At 33.4% G+C, this 13,054-nt stretch overlaps 1 protein-coding gene across 1 annotated transcript in view; it reads left to right on the plus strand.

The window, feature by feature from the left end:
- Window positions 1-13,054, plus strand: part of ADGRB1 (adhesion G protein-coupled receptor B1) — a 736,329-nt gene that overhangs the window by 663,185 nt on the left and 60,090 nt on the right. The window contains 2 exon segments of the mRNA XM_053715405.1: window positions 5,282-5,348; window positions 9,122-9,207. Coding sequence (XP_053571380.1) covers window positions 5,282-5,348; window positions 9,122-9,207 — 153 coding nt within the window.

The following is a 13,054-nucleotide window of genomic DNA, read 5'->3' on the forward strand; positions in this document are numbered from 1 at the left end:
AGGGGCCTACCTGTTTATACTGAATAGAAATACAACTTGTAGTGGCGCAGAGAGAATCCCCAGCGACATCAGAACAATGGTCTAGCTCTAAGCCCAGGCACAAGGAAGAACACCATTTGGGAAGCAGAGAGGCTATAAGGACTACCTTATTTAGTTAACAGCTGGTGATGCTAGTAGGGAATAGTTGGTTTAAAAAGAATGGCAAGTCAGATATTTTAAAACTATTAGGAAGAGAGCTTCCCTCCCACCCTTAAAGTTATTATTCTGGCAGTTTACTAAGGGGTTTGGACATTTGTTGGAGGTGCTTGTCCATGCTGAAGTCTGGTGGCATCTCTTGGCAAGTTGATAATATTTGGGTAGCATGGTCGGGCCTAGTACTGGTTTGAACCCTGTGAAGCAATATGAGTGGATCAGATCTTAGTCTACAAGGATTTAAAGGGTCATCACAATATAGCAGCAGGTAGACGTATTAAAAATATGTTTTGTATGAAAAAAAATAAAAATAAAAGCTGTTTAAATTTGAGGTGAAAATAGCAAGAGGATGCTCTTGTTTACTGGCTAATAGGGACACCTACAGCATAAAAAAATGATTTATGTAGCATATTAGCATCCATTTGTCAAGATACATAGTGCTGTCTTTTATTTTGAAACCTTTGTTCTTAGATGGATCAGAGAACATTTTTGACTATAATCCCCCTTTAATGAGTAGGAAAGCAAACACCATTTGATATGTTTCCATGTTCTTAATAAAGCTGTGGCCATTTTTGGACCCAAACCTTGATTTTCTATTTGCAGGTTATTGGGGGATCATTATACTTAAAGGGACTGACTTTATATTGCTTAGGTCATGCAACGTTCTGTGTAGGATATTTTTACTTTGCTCATTCTATACTAAAAGTAAGGACCAAATAAAAAAATAAATAAAATTAAATGAACTAAAATGAAACAATATATAGCGAAATCACCATGTAAATCACCCATTAATTTCCCATAGGTAAGGTTGGGCTGTCTCAGAATAAAATGCATATAGTATATAATGTACCATACTCATAATGTTCACATCAGCCCAGAGGATGTAGCTTTTCCTACAGTCCCTCCAGACCAGCAGTGTGTGTGCTGTTGCCCTATGCTGTCACACCAAGGTGCAGTGGTCTGAAGCGTTGCAGATTTTCACACTTCCCAGACATCTGTCTCTGTAATATTGACTTTTGCTTGCAGCAGAAACAATTGCCCGCTGTCAGCTGTCTGAGAACTCATTGGCATTCAGTGATAGCTAACCTTTTATCTGTGTGCCAGTTTCTTTAGGTTAGTTACTTTCTGTCAGCCCATTGCGTGCTCTGCATTGTGTTTTTGTATTGTTAATATTTGTTTCTGTAGGTGGCCTTATAGCTGTCTGATGTACATAGGGACTTAACAAGCAAATAGTCATTCGTAAAGACCTGGCGCTGCTCGCTCTAACTATAAAGTCTACATTTTGTCTATGGACATAAACTAGCAAAGCATTTGTAATAAGAGTTATGTTATTGAATGGTCCTGCAGAACCGCAGAGTGAATGAGCACTTGCAAAAAAAAAGCCAGAGAGGTAATTTGGGGAGAATAGTGATTATAATTGTATTGTTTACTGATTTTTATATACTTGAGATTAGAGTTGTGCACTGTTTCATCAGTTTTTCTGTGATAGGTTTAGCCTTTATTATTTTGTTGTCTAACTTATCTGCAGAGCTAAGTAAAGTTTCTAACGTGATTCTGTTTCCAACTATTAGAAACCCATAGAGTAGAAAACCTGATTATTGTCTAGTGCTTTGCACTGTGTTAAAGGGATAGGAAAGTCAAAATTAAACGTGCATGATTCAGATAGAGCAAGTCATTTTAGGACACTTTTAAATTCACTTCTATTTTCAAATGTGCTTCGTTCTCTTAGTATCCATTGTTAAAAAATGAACACGCACATATCATACACTAGTGGGAGCTGCTGCTAATTGGTGCCTGCACACATTTGTCTCTTGTGATTGGCTAAATAGATATTTTCAGCTTCCTGTCAGTAGTGCAATGCTGTCGCTTCAGCAATGGATAACAAGAGAATGAAGAAAATGTGATAATAGAATTAAATTGGAAAGTTGTTTAAAATTGTATGTTCTATCTGAATCATAAAAGAACATTTTGGGGTTTACAATCCCTTTAACCAATAATATTTATTCAGAGAATTCCAGTCCATCAAAGAAAAATGTTCTAGCAGATTTTACAGTGTTTTTGTGCTTTTCCAACTCAATCTTAAAGGGACATTGCACTCCTGGGCACTCCTGCTATTGTTTTTGCTCTCTTTCTGTATCACCTTTCTGGTGCCGGTTGGCCGTGATCCGTGTCTTCATCCTGAGCGCCTCCATGTTAGAGTTTAGATATTCTCGCATCATCCTGTGAGAGAATCAGTGAAGCTGCTGGATTTTTCTATTTTTCTCATCACTTTAGAGTACATTTTGTGCAGAGGCTTCACTGCTCTGTATTAAAGGGACATTTTCTTTCATGATTCAGATAAAACATACAATTTTAACAACGTTCAATTTACTTCTATTATCAAATTTTCTTCATTTTCTAATGATCCTTTGTTGAAAAGCAGGGCTGTAAGCTCAGGAGTGTGCACGTGTATGCAGCACTATATAGCAGCAATTTTGCAACAATGTTATACATTAGCAAGACAACTAGATGGCAGCAGTTTTATAACAGTGTTATACATTAGCAAGACAACTAGATGGCAGCAGTTTTATAACAGTGTTATACATTAGCAAGACAACTAGATGGCAGCAGTTTTATAACAGTGTTATACATTAGCAAGACAACTAGATGGCAGCAGTTTTATAACAGTGTTATACATTAGCAAGACAACTAGATGGCAGCAGTTTTATAACAGTGTTATACATTAGCAAGACAACTAGATGGCAGCAGTTTTATAACAATGTTATACATTTACGCTAATATTTTTATATATTAATGTTTCTGTGCAGCAGTAATAAAAAAGGGACAAAACAAACATTTTCTTTCATGATTCAGATACAGAATATAATTCTAAAATAGTTTCCAATTACTTTTCTATTATCTAATTTGCTTTGTTCTCATGTTATTCTTTGCTGAAGAGATATCTAGATAGGTATTATGCACATGTATGGGGCACTACATGACAGGATATAGTGCTGCAGATACGTGCACTCTCCTCACCTTACTGTCTTGCATTTCAACAAAGAATAACAATAAATTAAGACATTTTTATAATAGAATTAAACTGGGAATTTGTTTTAAATTGTATAATGTTCTCTATCTAAATAATGCAAGAAAAATGTAAGAACATAGTTCAAATCATAATTTCAAACCACGAGACTGACAAACAAATAGAATATGGATTGGTAATTGCAATGAGATGTCTGGATGTTTAAAAAATATTACTTCTAAAATAACTTGGAACTAGATTTGTTTACTAAACATTTGTATAATGTGATTGTTGATTACAATGAAAATCAAACACATTAGGCAGCTATTAATTAAAGGGCATGATATTTTACCTTTTTCAATCGATAGCTTTATTTTCCGATTTTTAGCCTTGTTTGCGCTGAATTCAACCTCCTCCCAGCATTAGCGTTCCGTTCCTCAATATTTTGATTGACGTCTTGATACCCAATAATGTCTCTAACCACAGGGGGACCCACCCCATTGCAATGACGTAATACGTCTTCATGCGTTCGTTTGCGGTGTAGAGCTAATGTAATCTAAGCTTGTGCACATTTCGCGCATGCGCATTATACCGAAACACGGCATCGCAATACAATGTTATACGGAGTCCTTTTATTTCCTTTCTAATGTGGCGATTGGATTAGTGGATCTGAAAGAGCTCCGTATATCGGTACTATGTTACTATATGTTACGGTAATACTATGTTGATGAAAACAGGAAACAGGAGTAACGCATGCGCAATTGAAAGAATACACGGGAGCGCGCAGTGCCGATATGTAAACAGCGGGTGGGGCCGCTGTTTACGTTAGATGGGGGAGAATAAGCAAACTGAGAGTGGGAGGAGCGGGTAAGTGAATGAGCGATGATTGTAAGCTAAAATAACATCGCAATAATACATTTTACCAAAAAAGGATTGTGGCGGTATGCTTTAGCGTATGATTCTCTACAACTATATATAATACAATATTTGAAAATTTACATTCAGTCCAAAAAAAACTTTCATGTTTCAAATAGAGCATGTAATTTTAAACAACTTTCCAATTTACTTTTATCACCAATTTTGCTTTGTTCTCTTGGTATTCTTAGTTGAAAGCTAAACCTAGGAGGTTCATATACTAATTTCTTAGACCTTGAAGGCCGCCTCTAATCTAAATGCATTTTGATAGTTTTTCAACACTAGAGGGCATTAGTTCATGTGTTTCATATAGATAACATTAAGCTCATGCACGTGAATTTACCATGGAGACAGCACTGATTGGCTAAAATGCAAGTCTGTTCAAAGAACTGAAATAAGGGGGCAGTCTGCTAAGGCTTAGATACAAGGTAATCACAGAGGTAAAACGTGTATTATTATAACTTTGTTGGTTATGCAAAACTGGGGAATTGGTAAGAAAGGGATTATCTATCTTTTAAAACAACAAAAATTCTGGTGTTGACTGTCCCTTTAATGAACAAAACTACATTTTACTTTTGCTGAACATTGTTAGCTTCCCTTTATGGTTCTTTTAAGCATTTATATAACAACCAGATGTTTAAACTTTAACTCAAATTACAAAGTTTTTTTTTTATAAAGCAACAAAGTGCAAAAATGAACCTTGAAGAAACATATTTTGACTTTTAGATTAATAATAATAATATAAAACAGATTAAACAGATTAAATTTGTCTATTAAGGTGACTAACAAAAAAGAACAAACCAGAAAGTGTGAAAATATTTTTCAGATGGAAATAGGGTGCTAAACAGGTTGGTTATATTGATTAAAATAAGGGTTAAAACTTTTTGGAGGGATGGTGTGGAACAGGGGTTGTATTTGTTCCCAATGTACTTGGCATTTCATCTGTAAAGCTCTGAAGATAATCTAATTAAATAAATAAAAGGTAAACTATAAACTAGGACAATATGACTAAATGATGTTATATACATTCTAGCCATAGACATTTGAATGAAGGTTTATTTGATGCGTGAATAGTAATTTGCACTTAAAATGAATTTACAGACTGTGTACAATGTTAACCACACAATGCTATTGGTGAATGGGACTAACGTTCTAATTCTCTTGCAGCTGTTGGCTGTCGCTGGAAGGAGGACTCCTGTACGCATTTGTGGGACCTGCTGCGGCTGTAGTTTTGGTATTTTCTTTGCTGTCTTCTTGTTACATCTTGTTACTCATGTTTTATATGGCTACATCTTACAGTATTAGTATAAACTGCCCATTTTCATTCCTACATTATCTTGTATATTTTGTTTTATGTGTCTTGTGAAACTTTGTTCATGCTGCTATACACCATTTATCTCTTCACATCTTTCTACTTGTACCTGAGCTATCTTCCTATTTTTTATATTTAGTCTATTTATTTTATCTTATGCCACTGGTAATTCCCAGCCAGCTATGCCCCCCTTTCATTACTGAACCTCAACGTTTTCTTTTATATTCCTTTGTTACATCCTGTTATGCATTGTCTATAATATTACATCATGCCTAACTTGTTTCTTCACATCTATTTTATTTTTATTGGTTGCCTATTTTATTATCGCTTACATTTTTACTATCTCATTATGTATTGTGTATCTTATTATTTTTTACCCTTAGTGTGCCAATGTTTTTTTTACAACATAACTATCTAGCTACATATTTGTATGCCTTGTAGATTTTGTTATATTTTCTATATTAACCTTCTTTATAGGTATTCTATCTTGTTATAGCTTATTTATCTAATTATATTTCATAGAATATAATTATATAAATTCATTAGAATAATTATATATATATATATATATATATATATATATATATATAGATAGATAGATAGATAGATAGATAGATAGCGCTGCACAATCTTTTGGCACTCTACAACTAACTGATATAGCAGGTATTTGTAGAGCACCAACAGCGCTATAAACATAGTTGGTATACAAGATTACATTTATAGTGATCAAATGGGTAGCGGGCCCTCCCGAGAGTTGCACTGTTGTAGTTATATATATATATATATATATATATATATATATATATATATATATATATATATATATATATATATTAAAGGGACATTTTTATTGTAAAATGTGTTTCTCTCAATGTGTTAGCAATTACCTTTCTGTCTGTTTATTATATTTGAAATAGAAGGTTTTTGGTAATTGAAATTATCAATCATTGTCCTAAAGATCATGCCGATTTAAGTGGACTGAGCCTGCAGAACACTCTGACCTACTCACCTGAGACTCTCACTATACACAAATGCCAATATATTGGTATTGAAATGTTAATTATTGGTGGCGTTTCAAAGAGCAAAACCAGCTATTCTATTTAAAAAGCTCTAATTACCAGATTACAAGTGGCGCACAATTTAGCGCTTTCGCTCAAGTGTAAACTTCGCTAGAAGTAAGCGTTTTGCTCGCATCAGGTATTGTTCATATTACAAGTTGAAAGTAACGTGCATAGGGGTTTTTGATATAGGTTTGGATTATTTAGAATTCTTAATAGTATGTATATTGTTTTAAAATAATTTGTATTAATATTTTATATTTTATATTTAATATTTCAATAACACGCATTGAAGTTAGCAATATTTCATGCACGCTAACCAGACACTGCGTTAAACCTAAATTGTGAAACCCGAAGTGCGTTCCACATATTTTACATTCCAATGTTCTTCACATAGAAAATAATATTTCTATATATAGGTGATAATGTTAATATAAAGTCGATAGCTATAGGACTATATATATACAGGTATAGGTATACATAGGTATATATATAGAAATATGCATTTACAATAAAAATTACATTATCCTGTAAGTGAAGAACATTGGAATGTTAAATATGTACATTAAATATACAGTAAAACACATAAATACATCTGCACACACAAACACACAAACACACATATATATATATATATATATATATATATATATATATATATATATATATATATATATATATATATATATATATATATATATATATTTAGACATGTATGTATATATACACTATATTCCTTTGCAGTCAAACACCTTGTCATATACAAAAACCTTTTAACCCTTATAACTTTTTTTTAAAATATTTACTTGAATACTTTTTATCAGATAGTGTTTATATGAGTTTAACTGTAATTTGAAATATATTTATGTTGTGTTTGTTGCAAACATTTTTTAACACTCTACCCTTTACGTGAGGGTTTCAGTTGCGCTAACCTGACGAACGTAAAATGCGATTGCACTCTCACAAGCATATTTACCTTCAATTTGTAATACATGTGATATTTTTAACGCACGCAAAAACCCGACATCACTTGTGCACAAGAGTTAACGTGCCACTTGTTATCTAGCCCTATATCGTCTTGACCACCACCCCCCACTGGGAGTTTAATTTCTTGCTGCCTCCTGTTTACATAACCTTTTTAAAGAGAATACTGCATTAATCACATTTTAATATAGGTGTTGGTTTTAACAGACAACAGCTATTAACAAAATAAAGGTAAAGGAGCTGTTTGCAAACATTTAAATAAACTCCAGCAGGTAAAATGGATCATAGGAAACATATAAAAGGGGAGAAAATGTACACTGCAACGTCCCTTTTAAATAAGGGGCCATTTTGTATTTGAAGATTAAAGGGACATTAAACACTAATACATTTTATAAGCAGAGTATTGAGGTTATTTCCCACCTCCATCTAGTCATGGGTGTCGCCATAATGAAATCTATATTTCACTGCATTCTAGTGCTGACCTGTTTGCACGTGTGCAGTAACTCGCCTTCCTGCCGTGTAACTTAGGTTCCATAATAGCTGCTCCCATGATTAGTGAGAGGTGCATGAAATGTATTTAGTGTTCAGGGTCCCTTTAATAAATCTCTATCTTTGTTGCCAGACAGATAGCTCAGCATGCTAAGGCACTGTAGCTGAGCTCTGTAGTAACCCAAGGGTTGCAGGTTCGATCCCTGACGAGATCCACTCAGCCTTTCATCCTTCCACGGTCGATAAAATGAGCAGCGCCTTGAGACCCTTACGGGTGATTAGCTGCGCTTTACAAGTACATACATTATGTTTATGTCATTATTTATGTATTCGTTTAAATATGTAACATTTGTGCACTCAGCTAATGTTTATCATTTTTCACATTACACAACTAGCCAAAAAAACTATAAAAACATATTTGACATAATTAAAAAGTTTAAGCTAAAATTATGTTGCAGTTTATATTCTGACCACCTGTCTACATTATAAGGAGGTTGCAAAATCATATTTTGGTGTATGATAGAAGTAGACTTTATGTGGAACAATTCAGCAAGAAAAGCCAATAGGATACTTGGCTCATAGTAAGATAAAATGAATGTCACTTTCACTTTGTCAGATTTTAGGGTCTAAATCTATAAAAACATGAAATGATTGTGGTCTTCTTTTTTGAAAGACTCGGTTAAAGGGACAAAAAAAAGTAAAAAGAGAATGCTAAAATATGTTAGAGAATTTCATTATTGCTTTATTGTATATATCTATGTGTTTAACCCATAGTAGAATCCAATTAAAAAAGTCTCTTAAAATTACATTCTCTATTTAAACCATGACATTTAAATTTTGTCTTTTATGTCCCATTTGCTATATGAAACACATTAACATGACCAGCACCCTTTAGCGAGATGAGAAAGTGTTTTATTTGTGAAATTTAGTTTTTTGGCCACTACTATTTTTTCCTGGACAATGCCAAAAGCCGAAGTGCGATATGATGGATTTTAATTTTGGTGACCTTAGCAAAATATGGAATTCCTACCAACTGTATAAAGTGCAAAAATATGAACTTATCCCTGGTGAAAATCCATCCAATCCGAAATATATATTGATTCTCTGTTCTTATCTTTTTGTATTTTTAGATCATAAAACAATTCCATCTTTGTGTTCCAACAGGTCAACATGGTTATTGGAATTCTGGTGTTCAATAAACTTGTGTCCAAAGATGGAATAACAGATAAAAAACTGAAGGAACGGGCTGGGTAAGTCCATTTTTGTGAAATAAAGCAAATTAAAATGCTCAATAACCAGCATCTACATAAAAGATTTTGTTTTTCAATCCATGAGTTACATAAATATCAAGCCATGGATGGAATTGTGGAAGATAATGTTTTCTTCTTACCAAATTAACCATTGAGTAATGGAAATAAATTGTAGTTGCATTTTTACTTTATAAACAAGTCATAAACACACATTCTATATGCACAGGGACATACACACATATGTTTGGTCACACATACCATTATTTCACAATTTTTTAAACAGACAAAATTAAATGTTTTATTTATAATTCAGAAAGTTAATGTTAAAAAAAAAATCTCTCCAATTTACTTCTATTATCAAATGAATATTTTTTCTTTTGGTATCCTTTGTTACAAAGCAGGTAGGCAGGCTAAGGAGCGTACAAGTCTGGAACACTATATGGCAGCAGTTTTGCAAGAATGCTTGTAATAGATAGTCCAAACACTGCTGCCATCTAGTGCTTAAAAGTATCCTTGCCACACTGCTATTGAATAGTTCTTCAGACACAAGCACACTACCTTCCTAGGTATTCTCTTCAACAAAGAATATTATGAAAAATAAGTACATTTGATAAAAGAAGGTAATTGGATATTTGTTTTTATATTGATGAATGATAAATGTGTGGTTTGGATTTAATGTCCCTTTAAGCCTATAGTCAATAACCTTTCAGAGTCTCATGAGTTTAAAGGGACATAATACTCATATGCTAAATCACTTGAAACTGATGCAGTATAACTGTAAAAAGCTGACAGGAAAATATCACCTGAGTATCTCTATGTAAAAAAGGAAGATATTTTACCTCACAATCTCCTCAGCTCAGCAGAGTAAGTTCTGTGTAAAAAGTTATACTCAACTGCTCCCAGCTGCAGGTAAAAAAATTTAAAAAAATGAAGAAATGAACAGCAGCCAATCAGCATCAGCAGTGCTGAGGTCATGAACTTTTACTTTGATCTCATGAGATTTGACTTAACTCTCATGAGATTTGATTGTAAACTTCCTTTACCTGATTGGTGAAATAAGATGAGAGTGCACGATGCTCATCCCTTCAGATGTCCCAGGACAGATACACTAAAATGCTGCTTAGAAATCCTTTACAATGGGAGGTGGCTACTGAGGAACTTTTGAGGTAAAATATCTTTCTTTTTTACATAGAGATGTTCAGGAGATATTTTCTAGTCAGCTTTTTACAGCTATGCTGCATCACTTTCAAGTGTTTAAACATTTGGGTATTATGGACCTTTAAGTGAGGCATTGTATCAAGGAGCTTACATTTAATTTCAAGGTTGACAACTGCATATTCACTCAACTCCATCTTGTAGAAACATTGCAAACTCTGTTGATAATTTTTTTTTAACTTATTTTTTAGTGACAGCACCGCCTATTAAAGTATAATTAGGCCTCTATTTAACATGGGCCGGACAGACAGGCGCCCCTGTCCGCCAGCATTGCGACTTGCAGGCAGTAATACACTGCCCGCATTTATCATTGCACATGAGTTGAAATGTGCAAGCTGCACACGTGATTGGCTGGTGCGGTCACTTCATAGTTGGTGTAGAGCCTACAGCCTACTGCTGAAGGTGCTCAGAATCTGCTCTTGCAGCATCTTGAATAGAGCCCTTAGTCATAATGGATAAACCTGTATTAACAGTGCACGGGAAACATATTGCCTCTATATCATCCGCCAATAAATCACATTAAAATAAATAATCTTACGAATAACCTTTGGAACAGTTGTAAATACCTATACATCTTGCCAATCAGAATCCATGCACACCAAAATAAATTAAAAAAAAAAAAAAGAAAGAAAAAATTAAAAATACCAAAAAAGCAATAAAAAATTACATAACTCCCAAGGCATCCCAAGGGGGAATCATCCGTCATCACTAAAATCCCCTTCTTATATAGAGAATATACTTACACAGAAAGATGTAAGGATATGATATGGTGATACAATTTTAAACAACATTGCAATTTACTTCTGTTATCTAATTTGCTTCATTCTTTAGATATCCTTTGTTGAAGAAATAGAAATGCACACGGGTCACATGAGGTATCTATGTGCAGCCACCAATCAGCAGCTTCTAAGCCTATTTAGAACTGTTTTCAAAAAAGGATATCAAGAGAGTGAAGCAAAATCTATAATAGAAGTAAATTGGAAATTTTTCAAAATTGCACACTCTTTCTAAATCATGAAAGAAAAAAAATGTGTTTCATGTCCCTTTAAATATATCCCATATAATAACACTTAGGTAAAAAAAAGAGATGTAATAGAATAGCGCCAACATAGGATGTCTCTGTCTCTTTAAATATAAAAACTTTAGCTCAGTATTCACAAGTGAAAGTGGAACTTTTTGCTGTTATTTACACTCAGGTGATAGCAGAGTGTGCATACGTAATGAGCATATGTATAGTCTCTGTTGATAAAACACTAACAAATATGCTCTTTTGATTATTTCATAAATCACTGTTTTAATAAAGTTTTAGTTACTTTGAATATGCAGTTGGCTTCTTAGAATACTTTAAAACAGGACAGTTTGTCCAAGACAAACTTGACAACATCGGTAGCAGCCCCATATTGGGCTAGATTACAAGTTGAGTGCTAATCTGCACTCCTTGCACGTTAACTTTGCTAGAAAGAGTTTTTTTTGCGTCCATTTGGCTGTGTTCGTATTATGAGTTGAAACTAAAAAGTTTGGACAGGGACATAAATCTGGCACGCGCAAAAATTTGAACTTCAAATATTGTGACCACGTTAACGTATTCTTCCATGAAGCATGACAACTGGAAAAAATAAACTAACACCCATACTTGCATGCTTACCCAATCATGTTTATGAATATATATATATATACATATACAGTATATATGAATTATGAATATATATATATATATATATATATATATATATATATATATTTATATAGGTACAGATATATACAAATATATACAGTATATATAGGCAGTCCCCAGGTTACGCACAAGGTTCTGTAGGTTTGTTCTTAAGTTGGAACAGGCACTTTTTTTAGGTGAAACTCTAGCCAAACATTGTTTTAGTTTTGAATAGCATAGGGAAAACCTGTTTGATAATTAATAGATTAATGCTGACATTGAATGTAGTGTGTTTCATTGCTTAATGATTTGACGCACAAGCATCTGAAAGTCTTATACAACAATTGTACAATAAAATAATATTCTGTATCCTTAATGATATAACATATCAGCTGGTTATTGATCAGAATTTGCATTAATAGACAACACTGAGTTTTGTTAACCCTTTTCTCTGACCAATTATATTCAGCCATGTTGGAACACAGTTTACTTCAAACATCTAAAGCTGTAAAGAAAGACCATTTCTGTAAAACTTTAATCCATACCAGTGATACATCTTTTTATTTTTTTTTACTATTTTTTTATTGCCATATTCTATGTGTAGCTTCATTATTATGTTTAATTAATATTTACTGGATAGTTAATTAAAGTGATACTTTTTTATTTTATTTTTTTAATATTGTTATTTATCTGTTAAGCTCTAACATATTCTGCAGTGCTATGAACATTAGGTGCAGTACGAATTATAAAAGACAATTACAAAAATTATAGAACAGAGAACCGTGCCCATGAGGTGCCATCTCATGCAGATGAAATTGTATAGAAATGGTGTACAAGACATTTGGACTTGTAAATAGGTAATAGGTCTGGCCAAAAAAGTAAAGGTCAGTGTAGGTAGTAAAGCCCTTGTTCTGTTTTTGGCCATAACCCATTTCTGCCAGCAGCAGATCTCGATGATCTGGTCTAGTTTCCTTGTGG

Source organism: Bombina bombina, chromosome 5 (genome assembly GCF_027579735.1).
Source record: "Bombina bombina isolate aBomBom1 chromosome 5, aBomBom1.pri, whole genome shotgun sequence".
Classification (NCBI taxonomy): domain Eukaryota; kingdom Metazoa; phylum Chordata; class Amphibia; order Anura; family Bombinatoridae; genus Bombina; species Bombina bombina.